The sequence below is a fragment of the Ambystoma mexicanum genome, chromosome 3p (assembly GCF_040938575.1).
Source record: "Ambystoma mexicanum isolate Mex_15411 chromosome 3p, UKY_AmexF1_1, whole genome shotgun sequence".
Classification (NCBI taxonomy): Eukaryota; Metazoa; Chordata; class Amphibia; order Caudata; family Ambystomatidae; genus Ambystoma; species Ambystoma mexicanum.
The window spans coordinates 1,115,727,771-1,115,754,963 of NC_090925.1; the positions used below are offsets into that span (position 1 = coordinate 1,115,727,771).

The 27,193-nt window shown below is 50.7% G+C and overlaps 1 protein-coding gene across 1 annotated transcript in view; it reads right to left on the bottom strand.

Moving 5' to 3' along the window:
- HSPA4 (heat shock protein family A (Hsp70) member 4) overlaps window positions 1-27,193 on the bottom strand; it is a 711,161-nt gene that overhangs the window by 18,136 nt on the left and 665,832 nt on the right. The window contains exon 18 of the mRNA XM_069652484.1: window positions 11,190-11,351. Within this exon, the coding sequence (XP_069508585.1) occupies window positions 11,190-11,351 (162 nt within the window). The remainder of the gene's footprint in view (window positions 1-11,189; window positions 11,352-27,193) is intronic.

The following is a 27,193-nucleotide window of genomic DNA, read 5'->3' on the forward strand; positions in this document are numbered from 1 at the left end:
GCTTCGATCTCGATGAGTGATGGGACCCACTCGAGACCTGGAACGCGAATGGTGACGAGGAGACGAATGTCTCGACTTCGTCGACGAAGAAGAAGCTTTAAAAGTCTTACCTTTCTCCAGCTTCCCCCTACGCTCCTTCAGGGCCTTAGCTGTCATGGACATACAGCCCTCGCACTCCGAACAATGGTGTTCAGCTCCCAAACACCACAAACTCTGTGAGGGTCAGTCAGCGACATCTTTTTCCCACAATCTCGGCATTTTTTGAAGCCGGATCGAGGAGTTGTCGGTTCCGACGAAGAAGCCATTGAGTACGGATCGAATACCTCGAGGTAAATAGATTTAACCTGACAAAAACTGAGCAACGATATTCCGAGGCACTGAGTAAGCGCGGAAAAACGGAACTGAGCAACGGACGCTGCGCGCAGCCTTTATAGGCAGGATGACGTCGATACGGCGGCTGTCGAGGGACATCGACTCGGAGGACGTCGACGCGCAGCGCCCTCTAGAGAAAACTTTTCCGAGGCCAGCAGAGCTGGAAGGAGATATCTAAGATGAGGAATACGTCGGAGGACACAATCCCTTCGAAGTAGTGCTTCTCCCTGGTCTTGAGACCGCATGTTGTACGGGCACAGCAGCTTCCTGGGAGGGCAGACTGACATTGCCACGAGACGGGAGAACCAAGGCTGGCGGTCCCACATCATGGCCATCAGAAACATCCTGAAGGGCACTTGGTCATCTTGTGCGCCATTATTTTGAGCAGGGGAATGAAAGGGGAGGGGGTGGGGGGGGGGGGGGTTGTGGGGTGTAGAGCGTAGACAAGTTTCCCAGACCAGGTTATCCGGAGACCGTTCCCCTTGGAGCGGTTCCGAGGGAAACCGGAGGCGTAATCTGGGAATTGGGTGTTCTCCAGAGTGGCAAACAAGTCGACCTCTGGGAAGCCCCATTCTGAAGACATGGAGTACAATGTCCACCTGTAGCCGCCACTGCTGCTCTACGGGTAGGTCTCTTGAGTATGTCCGCCAGAAGATTGAGTTCCCCTAGAACATGTCGTGAAAGGAGGAAAATTGTGCGTTTGAGAGCCAACCTGCATATGTTCTGGGATAGTTTGGACAGCCCTAGAGAGTTGAGCGCCCCCTTCTTTAAGTAATATATGGCCGTAGTACCGTCCGTGAGGACTAGAACTGTCTTTCCCTGGAGGTGTGTTTGGAAGGTCTCCAGGGCCTTGAACACTGCTAGCAGTTCCAACAAGTTGACATGATTGGATGCTACCACTGGGGACCACATGCCGTGCGCTGTCTGTTTAAGGAGGCAAGCCCCCCTCCCCCACCACCCCGTCAGATGAGTCTGTGGTGGGTGGCTTCTACTGCGCGGATGGTGAAGGTCTTCCCCCTGCAGAAGGTTTTCCCTTGACAACCACTGCAGAGACTGAACGAGGGCTGCTGTAACAACCACTAGATTGTCCCACTGGCCCGACACCATTGGCTCAAGAACAACTCTTGCATGGGGTCGCAGACGAGCGTGAGGAACTAGGTAGACTTAGGAAGCCATCATCCCTTACAGTCGCATGGCCTTGCGCTACGGTCACCTGTTGACTGACTACATAGTGAGGGATCTGGAAGAGCAAGTATTGAACCCTCTCGTTGGAGGGAAAGACTAGGCCGTATTTGGTTCGAATTAGAGCCCCCCAGAAATGGTTTTACTTGATTCGGGTCTAGACTGAATTTTTCGTTGATAGGTCTACCTTCTTCTGGGTATTTGATTTGGCATGTTCCGTACGAATCCCATTGAGCCAGTCATCGAGGTGGGATGTAGTAGGTGAGCAGCTACTACCGCCAGTACCTTTGTGAATACCCATGGAGCTGAGGCAATGTCGAAGGGGAGAACCTTGAACTGATAGTGGATGTCCTCCATCATGAACATGCAGTACTCTGTGCGCGGGCAACATTGAAACATGAAATTATGCATCTTTCATGGCCAATGCGCCCAGGTAATCCCCCTGCTGCAGCAGTGGGATTACCTTCTGCAGTGTTGTCATCCTGAATTTGAGGTTCGACATACTTGTTCACTGGGTGCAGGTCTAACACAGGGCGCATAGGAAGATCCTTTTTGGGTACAAGGAAGTACACTGAATAAATACCCTGGTTTACCTGGTGGACAACTTCTATGGTGGTCTTTTCAAGAAGGACATGAACCTCTTCCAGCAGGATGCACAGGTGTTCTGGCAACAGGCATCTGCTCTTCAGTGGGTGGTATTGAGATGGTCAGTGAAACTATTAAGTAGCCGTGGGTGACTGTCTTTAACACCCACTGGTCTGATGCGATTACCCCTCCCAGGCGTGAATGAATGACAAGCGACCCCCGGCCAGTGAAGCGTGGGAGGGGACCGAACCAGCGAGGTGGAGGTCGGGCAGCCTCTAAGAGTAGAGTTCCAACGTCTATGAGGACCTCTGTTGATACTGGTTGTTACTAGAAGAGCCTTGGCCGGAGGACCAGGGGCTACCGCACCGAGCCATATTGTCCATGTGGACAGCGGGAAAAAGATTTCCCACCAAAGGCCCGGCGGGAGTTGGAGCCTCCACGCTGGTGGAAGGGCTTAGCTCAGATCTGGCTGAGCTATTCTAATGTTTCATGCTCTTTGTTTCGCAGTCTCCAGGGCGTCATTACCAGCATTCCCAAAAAGGTTGGAGTCCTCAACTGGTTTGTTGGTAAGAGTTAAGGGTTTAAAGCCAGAGATCTTTAACCAGGAGTGTCTGAAGTAAAACCCCTGGGCTAGGGCCAGCGGTCTAACCGGTCTGTACTCAGCCACGACCGCCAGCAGGCTTGGTCGGGTGGGCTCTGGGATATCCGGAAGGTCATCCTGGACTACGCCCCATTGGACATCGCAGTAGCTTGCCAGCAGAGTGGTATTGTTTGCGATCTTAGTAGAGTAGGCAGCAGAGGCAGTGACCCGTTTGCCCAGGGGACGGAGTACTATAGTTACAGGTAAGTAACTTGCTCCTTCTCTGGCATGGAGTCACATGTTCATGAATAAAGAATACACAGCAGTACTACATAATTATCCAACCAAAGGAGGTGGCAAGGCTCAACAGAAGCAATCTCTTACCTGCGCACCAGGCTCACCTACAAGCGAACAGGTTGCGCAGCACTGCTTGGCTGACTCTGGACTCCTCCCTTGAACCCCCGTCAATGCAGTAGAATTTTGTGTGTGCTTCGACCTCCACGTAGCAGCCCTGCAAATGTCTGGCAGGGGCACACCAGACAGGAACGCCTTCGTAGCAGCGATCGCACTGGTAGAATGGGCTCTGACGGCCAGGCAGCGGTCAGTTTGCCAACCAGTGACAATGAGTCATACAGTCAGAGAGCCACCTGGAAAGGGAAGCAGACTTCAGTCTGAAGGCGAGAGCCTTGAACTGGTAATGCTTCCCTTGAACGACGAAGCGTAGCAACTTGCGATGTCCTTTGTGTGCGCTCCGAAGCCCCCCAAGTCGCTTAGGAACCAGCTCTACCGCCCCCTTTTTATAAAAAAAAAACATGTCCCGAACTTCCAGCAGCAGCTGAGGTATATGTTGTTCCTGTCGGGCCACCAGTGGTATTCGCGGACACTTCAGTTGAAATGCTAAAGCGTGTCCATGGGCGAGTGCGTCCAGCACCCAACGATCGCCCTGGGAGCCTTGCCGGAGACCAACTACGAAGGCCTTGGAGCGACCCCTGGTTGGCTTCCTGGGTCGAGTAACAAGAGGGCTGGCGGTAAGAGGATGAGCCCCCAGCGAAACCCTTCGGAGACCTGCTGGACTTCCCTCCTAAGTAACAAAAGGCTGGTAACGCAGGGTGCCCAAGGCATGGGCTGTCGGTCTGAATGGTGTGGAGGGATTCTTCAATGGCCTTCCCAAACAGGTTGCCTGTCGAACAGCATGTTCAGAACCCTCGTCTGGACCGCCTGTCTAAAGTTGGTGGCCTTGAGCCAGCCACGGAGGTGAAGGCAAACTCAGTTTCGCATCTGGCGGAAGCCCGTGTCTGCAATGTCCAGTGCCACCGTGAAGGCATGGTCCGACACCACCTCGCCTTCCTTGAGGATCTCCAAAGCCTCGACTCGTTTGTCACCGGGGAGGCAATCCAGTAGTGGAGCCATCTTGTACCAAAGCTCCCGGTTTTATCTGGCCACGATCGCCAAGTCACTGGCCTCTGACTGTCGTCACCGCTGATTAGATGACCTTTCTAGCCCTAAAAGCCAATATCTTCCCCTTGTTGTCCAGAGGTGTAGATTAAAAAGACGAACCAGACGACTCCTTCCTGGCGGCCACTGAGACCACAGTTCAGTGACGGCCATAGACACTTGGGTGCAGACTCTACTTCTTTTCAAGCCAGTCTCTCTGCTGAGGCGGGGTTCCTCAGCAGTGCCAGCCCTTCACCCCAGACATTGTCCAGGAGCGGGACTGACAGGATATCTTCCTCTTTGCCTCCTCGTGTGGTACAGGAAGCCCTCCCTTTTCTCTTTGGGGGTGAGCTGGAAAAGTTCCAACGCACAGGCGATCAAGGAATGAAAGGATCCCACTTAGTCTGGTGGAGAAGCCCTCAGCGGCGGTGATGCAGGATTTCCCATCCCTGCATCGTCCGTGTCAGTTCCCGTGCCTGTAAAAGAGAGGGGTAGCAACGGTTGGAATGAGGTGTAGGATGCCACTTACTCTTCTTTGCTGGGGGTTGCCCCGGTGTCAACAGGGTCACCGCTGGTGGTGCCGTCAGCATCCTCCTCTGCATCTCCAACACCAGCGTGTGGAGGGTAGAGAGGATATCCTGCAATACTTCTCTGGAGACACCTAGGGGACAGGGTTGCAGGGCCCAGTGCCCATGTTGTCATCCCCAATGGTGTGTATGTCGCTGCTGCCTCCGGCGGGCGCCTCCTAAAGTCGCAATCGCCACCACCCTGGATTGTATGGACGGAAAGTATCTCCTTCGTCGGACGAAGAAATGTTCTTCTCCGCCACCCCTTGGCCCTCCTCCTTCAGGTCCTGAGGGGTTGGTTTCAGGCTAAGGCCCGGCATCCTCCCACCTGGGAAGAAGGGCAAATCTGGCTGCCACCGGGTCAGCCACCACCAACTAATCGAGGACGATTTGGCCTGGATCACCTGGGCCTTCAATGGCAGGTCCGACACCTTGTCCTGCTTGGCCTTTTCTTGAGTAGTTGGCCTTCTCTTGAAAAAAAGAGCTTGGGCGGTGGCTGGAGATTAAGGCACACTGAGCCGACGAACACGCCCTGACCATTGAAGGACCCGCTTGCGCAGAAGCGGGCTTGCGGTGCTTGGCCTTGTTTCGAAACAAGGCCCCCAGGGATGGAGCACCCTCAAAGGACTTAAACCCACTAAGGTTGGCTGGATCTGGAAGAGGCATGCCCATGTAAATCACCCAGGGTAGAGCCCCTGGTCTTGAGCCACGCCGCCAACCTGACGTGTCCATCCTTCATTGTGCGCTTGGTGAAGCCACGGCAGATCTCACAATATCCTTTATGCGTCAGCTGTAGACAACACAGGTACTGGAAATGCACATAATGTGAAAAAACAATCCGCAAATCGCAGCTGGTGCACAGCTTGAAGAGGGAAGTTCCGTCCTTCTCCGACATGATCCGGCGCAGTGTAGCCCCGAAGACTTCTGGAACCTTCCAAGAAGAGCACTAAACGATTTCTGTCCTTGAGGGGCAATGAAAGATGCCGAAAAATGGATCCCCATTATTCAGAAGGATAAGCGATGGAGCACATGGGATCTACTGAACTGAAAGCAGTTTTCCTTCCAAAAACCACAGAAAAGCTTGAAGAGCAAAACGCGAGGACCCCCAACACTTCAACATGCACTAAAAATCTGAAGATGGCTGCCAGAGGAGGGGCTTGGTTAGAGGGCAGTTATCGGCTGGGGCAGTATGACCCAGAGCTCAGTGACTGCTTTATAGGAGAACGACAGTTTAAAAACGAAAGTGAAACATTTCTTTTACAGAGGATTGATTCCTAGCCTGACTGGGAATATGCATGAGCATGTCAATCCATGCTCGTGAATAAAGAATACATAGCAGTACATACACAACCACGGGCGGTGGCAAGGTTCAACAGAAGCAATTACTCTTACCTCCTCACCAGGCTCAACATCAAGCAAACAGTTTGCATAGCCGACTCAGGACTCCTCCATGGAATCCCTGTCAACGCAGTAGAATTTCATGCAGGTGTGCGCAGACCTCCACGTAGCAGCCCTGCAGATTTCGAGCAGGGGCACACCAGACAGGAGCGCCATAGTTGTATTGATCACTGTTAGAGTGGGCTCTTGGACGGCCGGCAGCGGTCGGTTCGCCAACCGGTGAGTGTGTGATGCAGCTGGAGAGCCACCTTGAAATGGAAGCCTTGGGCAAGGCCTTCCCATGGTTCACAGGATCGAAGTTTACCAACAGTTGTGAAGCCTTCCGAAAACTTTTTGTGCGGGTCACGTAGAACTTCAGTGCACGAGCAACACCCAGCAAGCGCAAGTTCCTTTCAGCCTGTCACTGAGGTTTCGGGAAAGAAAAGGCTAACACCAAAGGCTCGTTGAGGTAGAATTCTGACTAAACCTTTGGCATGACCGAAGGGTGCGTACGCAGCACCACCCCCCGATTCGTGGAAAGTCAGGTAAGGTTGCTTGCAGGATAGGGCCTGGATCTCACCTATTCTTCTGGCAGAGATGATGGCCACAAGGAAAGCTGTTTTCCACAAGAGGAACTTGAGGGGTCGGATGCATAGGCTCAAAAGGACCCCCCCACCCCGAGTCTTGCCAGAACCTCACCGAGTTCCCACGCCGGGGCAGGAGCCTTCACCGGCAGGAAATTACAAGTTACTCACCGTAGTGACTAATTTACTCTTAGTCCCCTTTCCTCCATACTGCATGGGTGTCCCTTCCAAGGGACGGGAGACAACCTTTTTCACCAGAAAAAAACATTCTCCTTTAAATTTAGAGACATGTGGGGGTGCAGCCCTGGGAGCATGCTCTGCCCTGTATCCGCCCTGCGGCACCACAGCTCAGTCCCCATTGACGTGTCGACAATAGATTTAACATTGCCTATTGACACCAGTTTTAGGGGGGGGTGGATGGTGGGACGTATGGAGGAAGGGGGACCAAGGACGGTGAGTAACTAATTACTCTTGCGTACCATCCCCTTTCCTCCATACTGCATGGGCAATTACAACTGAATGTAGCCCCAGGGTGGAGTTGAGACCCTCCTTAAGCAAATAGGTTCATGAAAACCGCCTGTCCGAAAGCCGCATCAGATCTGGAGCCGACATCTAAGGAACAAGTTACTTACCTGTAACTACTGTTCTCCAGCATGGGTCTGGCATGGATTCACATGCTCATGAATATTCCCCGTCGTCAGGCTGGGAATCCTCAGTATAGAAAAAAATCAGTATCAGTTTCGTTTCTGATCTGTCTTTCTCAGTAGTAACCAATCACTGGTCTCTGGGTCATACTGCCCCCAGCCAATGACTGCCCTCTACCTAAGCCCCTCCTCTGGCAGCCATCTTCAGATTTGGTAGCACGTAAAGTGGCAGTAGGACCAAGAGAAGAGCCGCAGAGGGGTTGGAGGGAGGGTTTGCATGTGAATCGATGCCAGACCCATGCTGGAGAACAGTCACAGGTAAGTAACTTGTTCCTTCTCCAGCATGGGGTCTGGCATGGATTCATATGCTCATGAATACAAGAATACATAGCAGTACACACATGCACAACCACAGGAGGTGGCAAGGCTCAACATTAAGCATCTTTTACCTCCTCACCAGGCTCACCTTCAAGTGAACAGGTTGCGCAGCACTGCCTGGCCGACTCTGGACTCCTCCCTGGAACACTCATCGAATCAGTAGAATCAGTAGAATTCGAATCTCGTGAAGTAGAATCTTGTGAAGGTGTGCATCGACCTCCACGTCTGAGCACTGCAGATGTCAAGCAGGGGCACACCAGACAGGAACGCTGTAGTAGCAGCGATCGCTCTGGTTGAATGGGCACTCGGACGGCCGAGCAACAGTCGGTTTCCCAACCCGTGACAGTGCATGATGCAGCCGGAGCGCCATCTGGAAATGGAAGCCTTCGAGAGGGCCTTACCTTGGTTCACAGGGCCAAAGTTCACAAACAGCTGTGATTTCTTCAGAAAACTCTGTGCGGTCCACGTAGAACTTCAGCGCTTTAGCCACATCCAGCGAGTGCAAAGTCCTCTCAGCCGGCAACGGGAAAAAACAGGTAACACCAAGGGCTTGTTGAGATGGAAGTCTGACGGCACCTTGGGCATGAAGGAGGGGTGCGTCCTCAGCAGAACCCGTGCCAGATATGTAGGTTTACAGGAGAGGGCCTGGAGATCTCCCACTCGTCGTGCGGAGGTGATGCCACAAGAAGCGCCGTCTTCCACGATAGGAACTTAAACGGTGCCAAATGCAGAGGCTTGAATGGCGGGCACAGGAGCCTGTTCAGCACCCAGAGTTCCCACGTCAGGGCCGGAGCCTTCACTGGCGGGAACGAGCGGAACAGTCCTTTCATGAACTCCTTCACCAGGCAAAGAGACCACAGGGATGACCGCCCCGGAGTTCTGGTGTAGCAGGAGATCGCCGCCAGATGGATTTTGATGGAGGCGAGCGCCAGCCCCACCTTGGCCAGCGGCAGCACTTGAGGGGCCGTAATCCGCAAAGGGTTGATCTGTGCACGGCACCAGACGGAGAACATCTTCCATCTGTGTCCATAGCACTAAGAGTCGAGGACGCCCTAGCCTTTGCAAGCACCTCCTTGCAGTCCGCCGGGATATCGTACCCTCCAAACTCCAGTGCTGCAGGAGCCAGGCCTGCAGGTTCAGTGATCCCGGGTAGTGATGGAGGACGGCGACACCTTCCCTGGCAAGAAGATCCGCGCCCGCCAGCAGTTTGACTGGGGGTAAGGGGCACGCTGAAATGTCCAGAAGGTCCGGGAACCAGATCTGCCTCGGCCATGCCGGTGCGACGAGGATCATCCTGGCCTGGAACAGTCCGAGTTGACTGAGGAGTTGCAGCAGGAATGCATACAGGAGCAAGCCGTCTCAGGGGAATGAGAATGCGTCGCCCATTCTCCCCGGCTGGGGAAATCTGCTGGCGAACCTCCGGCACTTGGTGTTCGCCACTGTTGCAAATAGATCGATCTGGGGATTGCCCCATTGTCAGAGCAGGTGATCCACTTGATCCTGCCAAAGCTCCCAGTCGTGGCAAGAGCGCAGCTCCCTGCTGAGTGAGTCGGCAATGGTGTTCTTTATTCCTGCCAGATGGAAGGGTACCAGGAATATCCCGCGGACAACGGCCCAGTGCCACAGATCCTGCGCTTCCTTGGATAGGGCTGGGGATCTGGTGCCCCCCCCCCTGCTTCCAGATGTAGAACATCGTGGTGGTGTCGGTGAAGACCCTCACAACCTTGCCCTTGAGGGACGGGAGGAACGGCCTGAGGGCCCAGAACACGGCTCGGAGCTCAAGGACATTGATGTGTAGTGACCTCTCCTCCGGGCCTCTTGCGTGGAGATCTCCGGTGTGCACTCCCTATCTTTCCAGGGAGGCGTCAGTCATCACCATTTCTTAATGTGCTGGATGCCCATACCTGCCGCTAGATGCGCGCAGCTGCCCCACCACCGGATCGCTTGGCAGAACGTCTGGTTGAGGGAGATCTTGTCTTCGAAGCTTCTGGACCTTTTGAAGAGCTACCTTCACCTAGCTAGCCCGTTCTTCAGTGCATCAGAGTCGGCACAACCTTCCCAGCCATGGTCGGGCCAAGGCAGCAGAGGCAAAAAGCTTGGGGGTTGGAAGCAGGGTAGAGCCCCTCGAAGGCTGGACACCTGCTGAAGCCCGCTGAAATCGACATGCGCCGGGGAGGAGCGTGATGCCGGAGGACCAAGTACCTGAATGACAAATAAAAGACAAAGAAGCAGCATTCGTGGAAGAGCATGTGGTATTACATGGCAGGGCCATACCAAGGAGGTTCCCGTCGATGCGGAAAAGGGGACTGTGGTGTGGCGCCAGTGGGCCGAGTCAGGGTAGCGCATGCTCCCAGGGCCGCACCCCTGCGCGCCTCTAAATTTAAAAGCGAAGAAGGTTTTTTCTGATGAAAAAGGTTCCGTCTCCCATCCCTAGGAAGGGACGCCCATGCAGTATGGAGGAAAGGGGACGGGGCGCCAGAGTATTTTAAAATGTATTTACATTGATACAACAAATTGCCTTTTTAGAGAACGCTCATTTAAAAATCGACTAAACTATTCATGACTAAAACCTTGAGCATAATGTGTGTTACTTGGCTACTTGTATTTATCAATTTCATTTGTACAGCTTTACAGCTCACATTTACCCCTCTTGAGATAGGCCTGGCTGCTCAGTCACACTACCAACATGTGTAGTACAGTCCTATACCACAAGGTGGGTTGCCTAATACCAAGCAGATAAGTGTTGTATAGTCTCACAGTGTGACTGCACAAATTCTTAACTAACAGGACCCGCTTCCGCAGTGACCCCGGTGGACTCGGACTTAGGGTTCTTTGCCTTGTCTTGGGTCCTATGGATGAGGCGCCCTCAAAAGGACTTTGAACACTGCTCCCCGGACCGGCTGGTCCTGGGAGAGACATGACCCTGTTGGGAGCACAGGCCGAGCCCTTGGCGTAAAGCCACACCACCAGCCTACTGTGCCAGTCTCCTCTTTCTTCGCTCTTCCCTGCTAATGTCCACCTCTGCCTCCTGACTGGCTGCCTGGTTCCTTCAGATTCCAACAGGGCACTAGGCCCTCCTCGACCAGTCTACCCACGCACTTGGTCTCTCCTGATCTCCAACCCGCACTTTTCACCCGGGCTCTGTCCCCCTGTAGTAGCCTGGCTGGGCCTGCACCCCTTGAGCCCTTCCAGCCCCAAACCTCGCACTTGGCACGTGGCATTCTCTCCCCTGCGTTCTCTTCATTACCCTGGCACTGTCCACCTGGCCTCCCCTTGCACACGCTTAAGCCACGGGCCCTTCCGACCAACACCCCCAACCTCTACCTGCACTTCCATGACCCAAATGTGTCAAGGCCTAGGAGGACCATTTTTGTTTTTCTTAATCCCTGTTTATTCATCCCCCTCCTGTCTTCTTGCGCCTTGAAACACCTTGTGCATAGGCGCATTATAAATACCCAATAAATAATAAAATAATAAATGCACTTACTTGACATTTTGCTTTGATCTCCTTTGTTTTTACTACAGGGTCCACAGTAAGGCTCTGCTTGCTCTGCAGATTCATTTTGTTGTTCATCCACTCCATGGCTTCACTTGCACACTTTTCCACTTTAGTTATGTCGGCTGCATCCAAATGGCTGTATTGTTCTTCCTACAATAAACAAATAGTGATGAGAATATACCTTGGAAAAAGGAAATACAGAATCCTTAAACTAATTGAGGAAAATCTTTTGAAAATGCCCTTTGAATTTGGTGGACTTTTCAAAAACCATTAAGCATATCACAATGTATTCAACTCTTCATACTAAAAAGTAAAACCAAAGCAGCATGCCAACTAACCATAAGGTGTCACTTCCAGGGTGCAAATCTGAGTCCCAAATATAGTTCACTGAGAAAGTGTGTTTCATTTTTTGTGGGAAATGGAGAGCAAGAACTTCAATTAGAAAGGGTTCCCAGGTTTCTATGGGGAGCTGATCTCGTCAAGAATGTAACCAACTGCCCATCAAGGAGAACTTCAAGGAGAACTAAAAGGACAGCAAGTTTACTTCCAACTTATCTGCTCTGGTATCAGCAAAATATGTATATATCTCCACTGACAACTGCTGTTAGAATAACGGTATTTAGGTTTTACAGAGAATTTTACACAACCCTTTGGTGATGGTTGTGCAACCATCAACCTAAAGGCGAACCAATAGCAAACCGAAGGGAAGGCAGTCATCTTAACATAGGTATCCAGGAAGAACTCTAGGAGGGGGAGAAGGAACAAGTTCCTTACCTGTAACTGTTGTTCTCCAGCATGGGTCTGGCATGAATTCACATGCTCATGAATATTCCCCGCCAGGCTGGGAATCCTCGGTAAAGAAAACAAATCGGTGGGAAAATCCACGCCTGCCGACAGATGCGCGTGGACACCCCACCAACGAATCGCTCGGCAGAAACTCTCGTTGAGGGCGATCTTGTCCTCCTAGCTTCCCGATACCTGGATCCAACAGGCGTCGAACTCCTGTCGCGGTCGCATCTGCAGCCTGCACAGGGGCACGAGGTATATCATGCCGAGGAGGGACTTGATGGACCTCACCCATGCGACCTGGAGGGTCAACAGCCGCTGTACCTTGCCCAGGATGGCCGCTATTCTCTCCTCCGACGGGGCCGCCAAGCATGACACTGTTGAGCCAGGACCCCAGGAAAAGCAAGTCTTGCGATGGCACCAAGCAGGACTTCGCAAAGTTTATCGAGAACCCCAGTTACGTGAGCAGCCGAACGGCCCTGCCGTGTGCTCGACGGCAGTCTCTCTCGACTTCGCTCGGAGGCAGGTAGGGGTACACGTGAATCCCCTGCAGGAGCAGCCGCGCTGCCACTGGAGCCAGACACTTGGTGAAAACCCTTGGTGCCGACTTCAATACAAAGGGAAGGACTTTAATGGTATGTTGCCCTAGGACCACGAAGCACAGGAACTTGCAGTGCCCCTTGTGGATGGGGATGTGGAAATAGGCATCCTCCAGGTCCAGCAACGATAGGCAATCCTCTTTTTGCAGCTGCCCCAGCACGTGCCGAAGGGTGACCATCCGAAACTTCTGGGACCTGATGTACTTCTTGGGGAGGAGAGACGCCCTGGGCACTGGTGAAGGGAGTTCTGCTCCGTCGTCGTCCGTACCCGTCGTAGTCTCTGGTTCCGTATCGTCCCTTGGAGGAGGGGATGGAGGCGAAGGATGGCAGGGGGGAGGAGGGAGAGGTGTGTGTACTCTCCTCTTGGTCGGCAGATCCCCCGATGGCCCAGGTGCCGCGGATCACCCTTCGGCGACACAGGCATCCTTGTCCGCAACTCTGAGCACAAGGTGTGCAATGCCTGAAGGATGTCAGCCGACATGTCCGTCGACGGTAGCAGCGGTTGCTGAGGTGGTTGCAATGGGAGCGATGGCAGTGGCGTGGTGTCCTCCGGTTCCACACTGCCCTGCTGCTCCTTGTCGGTTTCCCTGCTGCTCTCCACATCCGCCTCGCCGGGGGTCCTTTCCGTGGGACTTGGCCTCAGCGAACTTCTTGTCCAGCACGATCTTCAGGGCAGAAAGTTCCTCCTCGGAGGACATATTCAAGCCCTGCAGGACTACCGCTGCCCCCCCCCGCACTCCCTCCCCCCCTCGGCTAAGGGCAGCAGTCTCGTGGAGATAATCAGCATCTTCAGCGGAGTCTTCTCAATGGGCAGAAAAGACTTACCTACGAGCAGGCAGGGAACCCTCGTCTTGGGGGCCGTCTCCTCTGGGCTCGCATCCACGGCCTTTGCTAGGGACACCACCACTCCTTCAATAGAAGACTTTGCCTGATGAACCTGGGCCTTCATGAACTTGGATGCGCCTGAGGCCTTCACCGTGGGTGGAGGATCAGCGCTCCACTCCCCCTTCGCTTTCTCTGTTGGAGTCGACCGGGTCTTCTCCAGAAGCTTACCCGGATGGTCTAACTTCCTTTCCTCCGCTATGCCAGAGCGTTGCTCGTAGTCAACGGCGTCAGATTCTGTGCCCAGCCTGGCTGCAGAGAAGCCGTCCCAATGGCGCTCCCGGTGCCCGCGGATTTGCGGTGCTTGGCCTTTTGTTGGGCCCCTGTCACCAGAGCGTCCTCAAAGGTCTTAGAAGACCGCTCCGATTGAGTCCTGGGAGAGGCATGCTGCCGGGGCTCACACGCCGCTGGATTCGTCTGTAGCCACTCGGAGAGCTGCTTGCGACGGTCCTTCATGGTGCGGGGGACCATGTCCTTGCAGAACGCACAGGTTCCTCCATGTGCGTTTGGTGGGAATGTAGGCAGTAAAGGCACAGGGAGTGCCCATCGTCCAGGAAAATGTTTTGTAGTCCACATCCAGGGCAGATCCTGAACAGAGGCGTTGAGTCTCCTTTATCTTCAGCCATGTCCATGCACAGTAGGCCTCAAGAATCTTCTGGAATCCTCCAAGAAAGTAATTTCGACATAAAATCTGCCATAAGGAGCGTAGAAATTTCCGAAAAATGGGTCTGCGTTAGTCTGATGATGGATCGATGGAGCTTGAGGCTCGATTGACCGGAAAAATAGAGTAAACTAAGAAAAAGCACAAAACGCAGTAAAAAGCCCAAGAGCTAATCACAAGGACTCCCACAACTCGAACGTGCAGTAAAAATTTGAAGATGGCTACCAGAGGGGCTTCGGTAGAGGGCAGTATGACCCAGAGACCAGTGATTGGTTGTTAGGATAAAGACAGTTCAGAAGTGAAACTGATTTTTTTTACCGAGTATTCTCAGCCTGACGGGGAATATTCATAAGCATGTGAATCCATGCCAGACCCCATGCTGGAGAAGCTAGTTCACACAGATAACCAAAGAAAAAACCCATACTAGTATACTAAAAATAAAATTAGACCAAGAATGAAACAGATTTATTAGGTCACAATAGGTACAGAATATGACAGGACAAGTGCATGTATGAAAAAAACCCAGCAGTGGTCAGTTGAGACCAAATCCACCGCTACTGTGAAACCACAATTTGGTCCTATGCTGCACAGTCTAGAGTGTTTGGGGGGAGATGGGAGATAATTGAACCTCCTCACAAATAAGTTATTTACACAGTCATTGAAAGTACCCAAGATTCCACATAATGTTCACAGTATTCGAGATCTAGCACATAGTACTAGATTGAACCAATTACACTATACACAGTAACATGGACCTAGAATCCCAGCCTGATGGCCCCAAAGACTAAGGAAAAAGATACAGTGAAACCTTACAGTAATTCAATGTAACCTATTATTTCATATTGATTAGAGTGGTAAGTCAGACTTCAAACTCAAGGGAACATGCTAATATTCTTGTATTTGGACCTAGAAAGTCAAGAACCCAGAGGGAAAACAAGAAACAATGGCAATGTCCAGTCAAGTAAAAGCAAAAGTGACTTTTCAAATGGGTTTAAAATAATTTGTAAGAAAGGGGGATAATCTTAATCTGCGCCAACTTTACATTAAGGTTGTACGTGCCAGTTGATTATAAAAAACTTGCAAAGAGTAGGTAGTGGTTGGATTTGAAAGATATTTATTCGTAGAATTCTCAATTTCCTTAACTCTCAACACGTGTTTCACCATTCAGTGAATCAAAAGAACGGCTCATCTGGAGAGATTTTACTAGTTTCCATGTGTTAGTCCCATATATTGGGGTTTTTCCTTTATCAATTATCCTTGATTGTTATGGCCAAACAAGAATGAAAAGTTCATTTTTTGTACTTCTCAAAATATACCAACTCTTCATTAGCTGGCAATTTTGCTTCAGGTATATAGATTAGAGGCTAAGGGTGTGCCTGTTCGCTCCCAGATACTTCCTGTTGGACAAACTGGGTTTAAAATAAGTTTGTAAAGCTTCATACAAATAACAGGACTACATCAGTAGGCAGATCTGCAGTTGTAGTAATAGCAAGTGAAGTCCATGGTCTCTGACACAGTGGCAGAGATGTCAGCAACCCAACCCAGTGGGCAACAGAGAAGCAACCCCACTACCCCTTGAAGAGCTCCAGGGGTGAATACGACATGCATTACTTACCATAATTGCATTTCTGATGATTGTATCTGCTTAGATTCACATGCTGTGCATAAAGTCCGACATATAGTGGTAATTGCAGAGTACTGCATCTCGTCTTTCAAGAAACAAAAGGCGACGTTGACATAGGGGTGCTTTTAACACTATCCCTAACGTGACGTGTAGTGTACCAAAGAATCCCTCACACATCGCTGTACCTATGGTTGTGTTTTTTCTGCCGTGAGGGAGCCTTATGACTATCGTGAGTGAGTACAGAGAGAGAGAGAGAAAGTAGTAGTGAGATGTCCATGTTCCTTCTACTCCGAGCAGGGAGGGAAGGGTGGGCGCATGTGAATCTAAGCAGATACAATCATCAGAAATGTTATTACGTTAAGTAATGCATGTCTTCTGATGCTTGTGAATTTACTTAGAATCACATGCTATGCATAGACTAGACAGCAATACCCAGAGTTGGTGGTGGGATGTGAGAAGGAACAGTAGTAAAGAGATATCTTAGTACTGCTTGTCCCACCTGAGAATCAGACCTGTGAGTATCTAGACAATAGTGTTTTGTAAAGGTGTGTACAGAGCTCCAGGTTGCCGCTTTGCAAATGGACTCCAGAGGAACATTTGCAATGCATGTTATAGAAGCCCCAGTGCCCAGACTAGATTGTGCTCTAGGCGTGATGGGCAGATCTCTCTTGGGTACAGTGATGCAATTTACAATCCATTTTGAGATGGCTGATTTAGAGACAGGGTCCCCTTCTCTACCAACTGCCACTGAAACGAAAAACTGGTTTGTTTTCCTTAGTGGTTTAGTTCTTTCCAGATAGTACATGGCCCTGTGCACATCTAGTGTGTGAAGGCTTTTTTCTGCCACGTTAGTGGGGTTCTGGAAGGTGGGTAGTTCTATTGATTGGTTCACATGGAACTTTGAAATGAATTTAGGCGCAAACCGTGGGTGAGTGCGCAGAATCACCACCTTGTCTTTGTGAATTGTGACAAATGGGTCTTGAACTGAGAGGGTCTATATTTCACTAACTCGCCTTATTGAAGGGACTGCCACTAGGAAGGCGGACTTGTAAGTGAGTGATTTAAGGCTAGCCTTATACATAGTTTCAAAGGGAGATTCCATTAGTCTAGTTAATACCATATTTAGGTCCCATCCAAGAGCAAGGTTTGAAATAGGGGGATGAAGTCTTTTAACCCCTTCCATAAATGCCTTGATCACTGGGATCTTCCACCACAATACCTTTTTCTGGGACCTAGTAAAAGCTGAAAGTGCAGCTAGATGGACCTTCAGGGAATTAAAAACCAGACACGAGTCAAGTAGGTGAGTCAGGTACAAGACAATGTGTTGGTGAGCAGTCTATGGGATAGATGCTCTTGGAATTGCACCAGATCACGAACGTTTCCATTTATTGGAGTAACAATGTCTGGTGTTTGGCTTTCTTGCGTCTCTAAGTATGTCCATGCATCTGAGGAAGTTGGAGGTGGCAGAATTCTGACTTCAGGAGCCAGGCCGCCAAGATGAGAGTTGGCTTGGATGGAGTGTTTCCCCCTTGTCTTGTGATAGCATGTTGTATGGGCAAGGTAGCTTCATCGGAGGAGAGTGACATTGCCATCAGATGGGAGAACCAGGGTTGGCGGGCCCATATTGGGGCCACCAGAATCATTGTGACTGGTTGCTGGTGCATCTGGTTGAGTAGGGGAGTTGTCTTTGTGTAATCGCCATTTGTATTCTGGGTAGTGGGAAGTCTCTGCTGCCAGAAGATTGAGTCCCCCTGGAACGTGTTGAGACAGGAGGAACATCTTTTGTCTGAGAGCCCACTTCCATATGTTTTGGGACAGTTTGGATAGCTCTGGAGAGTGCGTGCCCCATTTTGTTCAGGATATACATGGCCGTGGTGGTGCTGTTCGTGAGGACTAGTAGGGTCTTCCCCAGTAGTTGTGTTTGAAAAGTCTTCAGGGCTTTTAACACTACTAAACTCCAGCAGGTTTATGTGGTTGGATGCTACTGCTGGGGACCAAAAGCTGTGCGCCGTGTGATGAAGGAGGTGAGGCCCCCCCCCCCCCCCCCACCCAACCTGTGAGAGATGCCACTCTCACCACAGACGCTTCTACTGCGGGGGGAAAAGGGGGAAGAGGAGATGAAGAGGTTCCCCTGTAAGAGGTTTTCCCTTGACCACCACTACCGAGAGAACAAGGGCTGCCGAGACATCCACTAGTTCGTCCCATTGTCCGCTGGCCTGACACCATTGGCTGTTGAGCAACTCTTGCATGGGGCGCATGCGCAAACATGTGTGTGGGACTATGTAAATGCAGGAGGCCATCATCCCTAAAAGTCGCATGACTTTGCGTACAGTCACCTCGCAATTGGCTACATAGTGAGGGATCTGGAACAGCATGTTTTGAAGCCTCTCGGAGGGGAAGACAAGGCAGTCTTCTGTCTGAATAAGAGCACCCAGAAATTGTTCGATTTGGCTGCGGTCTAGGCTGGACTTTGTCTCGTTGCTTGAGAATCCCAGACTGAAAAGCAGATCTACTGGCTTCTGGGTGTTTGATAGGCATGTTCCGTACGAATCCCCGGTTATTAGCCAGTCGTCGAGATAAGGATAGACTGGAATGGACTGCCAGCGCAGGTGAGCAGCTACTACCGCCAGAACCTTTGTAAATACCTTTGGGGCTGCAGCAATGCCGAAGGGAAGGACCTTGAACTGACAGGGTTTGTCCTCTATCATGACCCTTCGGTACTTTCTGTGCACTGGCAGCATTGGAATATGAAAGTATGCATCTTTCTGGTCCAATGTTGCCATGTAATCCCCTGTGTTGGCAGAGCGATTACTTCCTGCAATGTTGTCATTCTGAACTTTTGAGGCTTGACAAACATGTTCGCAGGTCTAGCACAGGGCGCATGGTGAGATCCGTTTTGGGTACAAGGAAGTACACTGAATAAATACCCTTGTTTACCTGTACAATGGGGACTTCTATTGTACCCTTTTCTTGAAGGATCTCCACCTCTTGCAGTAGGATCTTCAGGTGTTCTGGCGATAAGAGTCTGGAAGTTGATGGCCGGTATCTAGGTGGTCTGTGGAGATTCCCTTCCATGCATGAAAGAAATGTGTTAATTCATCCCCCGACCAGGGAGGCATGAGAGGGGACCCGGACTGGCGAGTTATTTTTGAGCCGAGGCCGGGGAGCTTCTTGGGGTGAAGTTTCTACCCCTTCCTTTGCCACAGTGCTGCCCTCTTTGTTGATAGTCGTCCCTTGTCTGGAGGACTATGGTGTAATTCCCTGTTCTGTATTGATTGTGGGGGGAAAGTGGGAAGGATTGACCCCGAAAGGAGCTGCGAGAGCTACCCCCTCGCTGCTGATAGGGACTTTGTGTAATTTGGTTTAGAGACTTTAAAGGTTTCATGTTCCTTCTTAGCTGTCTCTAAGGCCACATCTACTGCTTTCCCGAACAGTTTAGTGTCTTAAACTGCCTTGTTATAAAGGAATGCCTGGGTCTGAGGCGTAAAGCCTGAATTCTTGAGCCATGCGTGCCTTTTAAGCAGGGTACCTGGGGCCAGTTTTCGTCCCACTGTTTATGCAGCATCCATGGTATTTTTGAGGATATTCTGATGGACCTACCTACCTTCTGAAACAACCGCCCGAAGGCGTGATCCTGCCGGCTCTGGGTTTTCTTTCAGGCCATCCTACAGCAAATTCCACTGTACATAGCTATTAGGGATGTAACGGTATACCGTTAAAGATACCGTGAACCACTTAATTGAACAATAATAACCGTCACATTGTTTATACCGGTATACCGTTTAGACCGTTAACTGTGCTTTTCAATCTGATTTGGAAAGGCTGCAGTAAGCAATTGCTGCGCAGTCTAGGTCTTGCACTATTGGATGTGCCATCTGCCAAGTAGTTTCAGTTGGAGCAGTTTTTAATGCCATTCCATAAACCACACGTGTCTTACCAGACACAAAATCAGTATGTTAGCAGTAGGAAGAATAAATACAGTGCCAAGAAGGAAAAAGGGTTTACTTTGAGTTGGTGGCTTTGGGGTTTATATATTTATAATGGAGAATGTTTGCTAAACATATGACAATGGGGGATTTCCCTGGTTCCATCATTGAAATTACATATAAAAAGTCACACTGCGAAATTCACTCATCTCTGTGGTTATTCCCTGCTGCCATACCAAAGGGTAAGATGTCTGATTACTGAACACCTTTTGGCCCGCAAGTAAACTAAAGGCTGTAACGTAAAGAGAGTGCGTGTGTATGCACACAAGCGTATACTACCATCAGCACCCATTGATCTGTGGCATGCAGGTTATAAAGATGGCAACATGTTCATCTTCAACAGTAGCCAGTGGGGAGCTAAAAGCCTAAATGACCACTTAAGAAAAGCTATATAGTTTGCTTTACCAGTCGCAGCAGGCTCCACCACTCCTCCTCCTCCTCCTCCTCCTCCTCCTCCTCCTCCTCCTCCTCCTCCTCCTCCTCCTCTCCACACGTGTGTTTGTGTTTGGTGGAAGCAAGAGGTGGCATTTCAGTGCAAAGTAAGTTGAAAAGTCCACTTCTGTCCCTGGGTGCCTGGTTTTGTTTGTGATGATAAATCTGACAATGTATGACCTTTTAGAAAATATTTGCTAAGATTGGTTAACTCCACCTGCTTTACCGCGATAACCATGATATACTGTCATTTGGCAAGAAGGTTATCGTACCGCCATAAAACTAATACCGTGACACCCCTAATAGCTATACCTAACCAGCAATGTGGGGTTAGCTATCCTAGTGTAGTAAGCTGCCGATGTTGTAATGCGCTTTCCAAGGGCCTATATCTTGCAATCCTGGTCTGGCAGTGCCTTAGTCATAGACAATGGTACTCTGGCTCACTTCCTTGTAGTTGTGACTACTAGTGAGTCGGGAGTGGCATGTCCCCGGATGTACAGCGGGTCTGATGGAGGGGCGAAAAGGCTTTTTCGACTCATGGATTTATAGCTCTCGTTTGAGATGGCGGGAACAAAGACGGAGCGATGCGCTTCTTGAAATAAATCAATAGTGGTATTGCTTGACTTGTGGGTGGTTTTTCCTTTAAAATGTCCTCCACAAAGTCGGTGTCTTGTACTGCCTCCTGAGTGGCAATTTGAAAGTGTTCAGCAACCTTTTTAAGGAAAGCATTGAAGGCCATCTGATCACCAAGAGGTGAGGCTTGTCTTTGAGGCGGATAGGAGGAAGTATCTTATACACAAGGTGTCTGGATCTGGAGTAGTGGAAGGTGAAAGCCATGGTGCCTCGCCTACCAGTTGTTCATCACCCCAGTCTGGGCACTGGTCTGGCGCCTCGTCAAAGGGATTCTCGCCCTGATCATGGGGGTCTTGATGGACTTAATCAGGTTCTGACAGGTCAAGCACCTCATCATGAGGGAACTGACAAAGTTCTTTGGACAAAGAAGCGCAAGAGTCTTGGTCTCTTTGGGGTGAAAAACCTTTCAGAAAACTCTACAAACTTGGAAAGCTGGTTCATGTATCCCTCAAACCCATCTCTGGTCCATAGGGATGAACCAGAGGGTTCTAAAGGGGGAAAAGGACTCTGAGGACTTGGGTTTCTAGGCAGTAGAGATTTGTATGCCAGTGTCTAAGGTAGGGGCTGGGGCCCACCTGAATATTTTTCTCGACCTTAGACATGTCCTTTGGCTCATTTTCCGCCAAGATGATGTTCGTGTGACTCTTGCGTACCTCTGGCTTATCTGGAAGGGATTTCGACGAGCGTGACTGCTTTTTAGTGGTTTTTGGCACCGCCGAAACCTTTGGCACGGACGCGTTCTTGAGAGGCGTTTCGGCGCTCTTATGGTGTTTGGTGCCAACACCCTTTTGACTTGAATGCCCGGAGGCATGCCGTATCAACGGGGGGGGTGGGGGGGGGGGGGTTGGGGGCGGTGGTTGGGGGGTGGTAGGGAACCTTGGTTGTGCGATTTTCTTTACATGGTGCAAGGGTGAACTTGTCCCCGGGGTGTTGTCTCCCCATAGCAGAACCAGTGGCCTGCCTGCTGGGGCTGGTCACCTCGGAACTTGCCTGTTCCACGGAGGTCAATAGCCTCTGCATCCGAGCCATGGCTGTCGCTTACATCCTCTTCTCTCGAAGCGCCTGCGCCGACGGGAGAGCTACTCTTGGTCTGCTGCATGGCATAGGCCGTCCACCGCTTCGTCCGCCGATCTAATCGTCTTCGGACCTAAAAGTTGCAGGACCGCGCGTCGTGATCTCAGGGTAGACACTTATTACACCGACTGAGTGTCTTTCCCTGGATATTTGCTGTCGCAAGAAAGGCAACATTTAAAAGGAGTCCCGTCGATAGTTCAGGGTAAAAGACAGCAAAACCAGAAGGGAAAAGAAAATGGAGAAGGAAATGCATTCTACAAAAGGAATCAAAACCCATGGGCCCCTCTCATTACTGTAAAGGCCTGGCCGGAGGGCCAAAGCCACGCGGTCGACAAACACGAGCCACCGAAATGTGATGTTTTCAGCATTGGTTCAGGAGAAGTAGAAGAAATGACAAACCTCAGATTATCAACGGTCGTGGACAATGAAATAGAAATTTAGCAATTTACAAGCTCCCCATAAGGCGACCAGCTAGCTGGGCGGAAACAATCTGAGGGACCTAGACGCGGGAGGGATTTTGGGTACACTACACATGTTAGGGATAGTGTTACAAGCACACCCATGTTGATGTTCACTGTCGATTCTAGAAAGACAAGATGCAATACTCCGCGATTACCACTAGATGTCGAACTATATGCACAACATATGATTTGAAGCAGATTCACAAGCATCAGAAAGCTTACTTTGAAGGGCAATTTAAGGGATCGGTTTTCCCTGGACCTACGACGACACAGGTGGCCAGAAATTAAAGAATACTCACCATAGTGACTATTGTACTCCTGGTCTATAGTCCCCCTCAACTCCAGCATCTGGTTCACTGGGTCAAGACTGGCATATTTTTGCTCTACAAATACTTTCCCTAAAATTCTGCAATTTGCAATTAGAGAAAGGCTACACGTAGGGTGTGGAGTCTATGTGCACTAAGCCTGCTCACAGGAAACTCAGTCAGTCCCTTCCTTCCACGCCAAACTTCAGATGTGCTATGCTAGCAACATCTTTTCAGGTGCAGGGCCGAAAGGGGATTATAGATGGAGAACAGTAGTCACTATGGAGGGTAACATCAAGGTCTAGTCCTATTTCCTCCAAAAACGAGGGAAATGTTATACACTCTAGTGACAAATGTACTTAGTTGCTGCCCCCTTTCCTCCATTCTACTGGATGTCCCACTGAACAGGCCAGGAGCCTTTTGCAGAGTATTTAATGGAACTTTCTGGTAAGCACCAGCAAGCGTGTGCCTAGGCCACGCCCCATCACCTCCCTCACGTGCCCCGCCCAACCATCAGTCCCTTTTGTCACATCGGATTTGGAGAATTGTTAGCGGAGAAGGAGAGTGGTATATACAAGAAAGAGGACTGAGGAATTAAAAACAAGTTACTTATCTGTAACTCTTGCACTCCAGCTTCAGTATCTTTCATTGATTGACAAGCTGCCAGAATATCACCCATCCTAAGGCTAGGAATCCTCTAACATTAAGCAGTTTCATAGAAAATCAGAACATTCACTGTAGTGTGGGAGCTGAAGGAAACTGGTAGTACCGAAGGCTTGTTTAGATAAAAAGATGGCACTTTAGGTATGAATGCAGTATTGGTCTGATGGAGAAGCAACAAGTTACTTAGCTCTGACTTTTGTTCTCCAGCACGGGTTTGGCAAGGATTCACATGCTCATGAATATTCCCCGTCAGGCCGGGAATCTTCAGTAAAAGATTTTTTTTTCCACTTTTTACAAACTGTATTTCTCCTGAAAGCCAATCACTGAACTCTGGGTCATACTGCCCCCAGCCAATGACCGCCTTTCTCCCTAAGCCCCTCCTCTGGCAGCCATCTTCAGATTTGGTAAGCACGTAAAGTGGCAGTATGACCAAGAGCCACAGAGGGGCAAGGCGGGAGGGTTTGCATGTGAATCCATGCCAGACCCATGCCGGAGAAGGGAGTAGTTTCTTACCTGTAACTCCATTTCTCCAGCATTGGTATCTTTCATGGATCAAATGCTGTGAATATTTCCTGTCAGGCTGGGAAACCTCGGTAACTTTAACCTAGCGTTTTCCTATGGAAAACTTTGACGCTTTAGTGTCCTATTGATGTGCTTTAGGCTACCCAATAGGACACTCGTTAGCCCCGCCCCCACAGTTCTCTTCAGATTTTAACCTCCAAAGTAAAGGAAACCCGACTAACGGTTTGCCTGCAGGGGGAGGCCTGCGGGCGCATGTGAATAGATTACACAGCAGTACAAACAACCCCTGGAGGTGCATGATGGGCAAACCAACCCCATACCCCAGGCCATAACCACAAACACAACAAATAACATCCAACAACAAGCATGATAACAGAACCAGCAAGTGATTGAGTAAAACACCAACCCCCGGAAGCTGCAGGGCTTACCCTATTGAAACAGGCGTTGCAGGACCGCCCGTCTCACCTGTATATCTTCCACATGTTGCTGACCCAGACAATAGTGTCTGGTGAAGTTATGCAGCACTGCCCAAGAAGCCGCCTGGCAAATGTCAAGGAGCAGGATTCCAGCCCAGTGCTCCGCTGACAGTGGACCTTGTAGAATGGGCTTTAGGATTGCCCCTCAAGGGCTTGCCAGCCTTCTCGTGACAAAAAAAATTGTTGACGAGACCCCCAACGGGAAAGTACTTGTTTGGAAATAGATTGTCCCATGCTGGAGGGATCAAACGCCACAAACAGCTGTTTTGACTGCCTGCAGTCCTGAGTACGGGACAGATAAAACTTTAGTGCCCTCTTAACATCCAGAGAATGCAGGGCTCTTTCTGATGGCGTAGTCGCTTTAGCGAAGAACGAGGGCAAGACAATTGTAGCAGGTTTGTGGAACTCCGAAGGCACTTTTGGTATGAAGTGCGGATTAGTAGATAGGAGAAGCTTGTCCTTCATGAAATCGCAGGCACGGTGAGTCAACGACCAGCGCCTGAAGTGCCGAAATCCTGGCAGATGCGATTGCCAGCAGAAATGTGACTTTACACGAGAGGAACTTCAAGGACGCCGTCGACATGGGCTCAAAACAGCGGTTTCATGAGAGCAGCGAGAACCACATTGAGACTCCATACCGGAGCAAACCTTTCGCAGGGAGAAATGTCTCAAAAGTCCTTTAAGAAAATGCTTAACCAATCTGTCCCTAAACAGAGGAGTAGCATGGCGCTGTCTGGTTAATCTGGAAATGACCGCCAAATCCACTCTGACTGAAGACAACGCCAGGCCCCACTCCACTAGATGCAGCCGGTACGGGAGAACCTGGGCCGGTGTAACCTCCAATGGCTGCACTCCCGGCTGCTGTTCACACGAGGCACAGAATCTTGCCCATTTTCTACTGTAAGAGCTATTAGTGGAAGGTGCCCTTGCCACCTCCAGGATCCGACGGCACTCCTGTGAAATAACTAAATGACCAAACTCTGAGTGGTCAGGAGCCAGGCTTCAAGATGCTGGATCGTGATGCCACCCTCTAGTCGTCCTGCAATAGAAGATCCTGTTCTGCCCCCAGACGAAGCGGTTCTTCCACCGCAAGATGAAAGATCTGAGAACCACGTCTGTCTGGGCCAGAATGGGGGCAACTAAGATTTTGCATGGGTATCTGCGTAATCCACTGGATCATCTGAAGCAGCAGTGGAAACTGAGGGAACGCATACCCGAAGAGGCCAGTCTATGGGAATGAGAACGCGTCTCCTTTTGACCCTGGATGAGCCACTCTGCTGGCAAACAATGTGCAAGGCTTGCTCTTTGTGGTGGCAAACAAGTCGAGAGAGGGGAGTGGGGCCCACTTCCAGAAGATAGTCACCTGCTCCTTCTTCAGCGTCCACTCGTGCAACTGCCCAGTCTCTGCTGAGAATGTCGGCCTGCACATTCTGGACCCCAGGCAGATGCTAAGCCGTAATGTGAATTCCCCGAGTAACGGGGAATTCCCTGAGCAATGGGTCAATGCCACACCTGAGCTTCTCTGGACAGGAGCCGAGAATGCATGCCCCCCTGCTTCCTCAAATAGAACATTGTGGTGGTATTGTCTATCACTCAAACCACTGCTCCTTGGATTTGAGGGAGAAGTGCACAGCTCGCAGCTCCAGTAAGTTGATGTGCAATCCTGCTTCCTCCCGAGACCACAGGCCCTGGACCTGCGACTGGTCGAGTTGCGCCCCCAACCCACCTGGGAGGTATCTGCCACTATCCTGAACAGAAAATCCGGCTCCAGCAGGGGCACGCCCCCTACCAGATTGTCTGTGCATGCCCACCATCGCAGGGCTTCCACCAGTCCCTCGGAGATTACCACCTTGTCTGAACATAACCCTCGACTTTGCGACCACCTGTCAGCGAGGAATTCCTGTACTGGTCCCATGAACAAGCAACAGTTCGGGATAAGCGGGATGCAGGACGCCATAGACCCCAGCAGCGACATGTAACTGCAGACCAAGACCATAGTTCCTCTGCCCCATTTGGAGGCTCTGGACTGCAACTTCACCACCATCTTCCAATGGCTTCACCAGATTGTCCTGTGTGAGAAACTGGGCCCGAGAAAAACAAACTCTGAGGGGTGTTGGAAAGGATTTTGCAAAGTTCACTACGAAGCCCAGCAGTTGTAGCAGGTTCATGGATGCCTGGAGAGACTCCAACGCCCTTTCCGGCGACATCCCCCATACCATCCAGTCCAGATACGGGTACACATGATGCCCCTCCCTCGGAGGAAGGCAGCCACCAGAGCCAGGAATTTTGTGAATGTTCTGGGCGCAGACTTGAGCCCAAACGGGAAGACACTGAACTGGTAATGATCGTCACCGACCAGAAAGCACAGGAACCTGCGATGGTTTGCCCTCATCGGGATGTGGAAGTATGCTTCGTCCAAATCTAACGACAACAGGAACTCCCCCAGCTGCACCGCCCGGATCACATCCTGCAGCATCTTGAACTTAAGGCATTGCAGATTCTTGTTCAACGGGCGAAGATCTAGAGTGGCCCCCACTTTCCATTGGGCTTCTTAATGACAAAATACCGGGAGTACACCTCCTGGCCACGATACGACAAACGACAACGGGACTGGTTTTATTGCCCCTTTCTCCAACAGGAGTTGGACCTCCTGCCACAAGACAAGCAGGTGCGGCTGCACCACGTGCACAAGTGGAATTGGGAGTTGAGGGTGCCGTAACTGTGGCCAAGACGTACCGTATCCAGTACCCAGCGGTCTGTAGTAATAAGATTCCACTCAGACATGTCGCGACACTCTGCCCCCCAAGATGACTGCCCGCATGGCAGTCATTGGTGAGACTTAGATTGCCGTCCCTTAGCAGCTGAGGAGGCAGGAACCTTCTTACGCT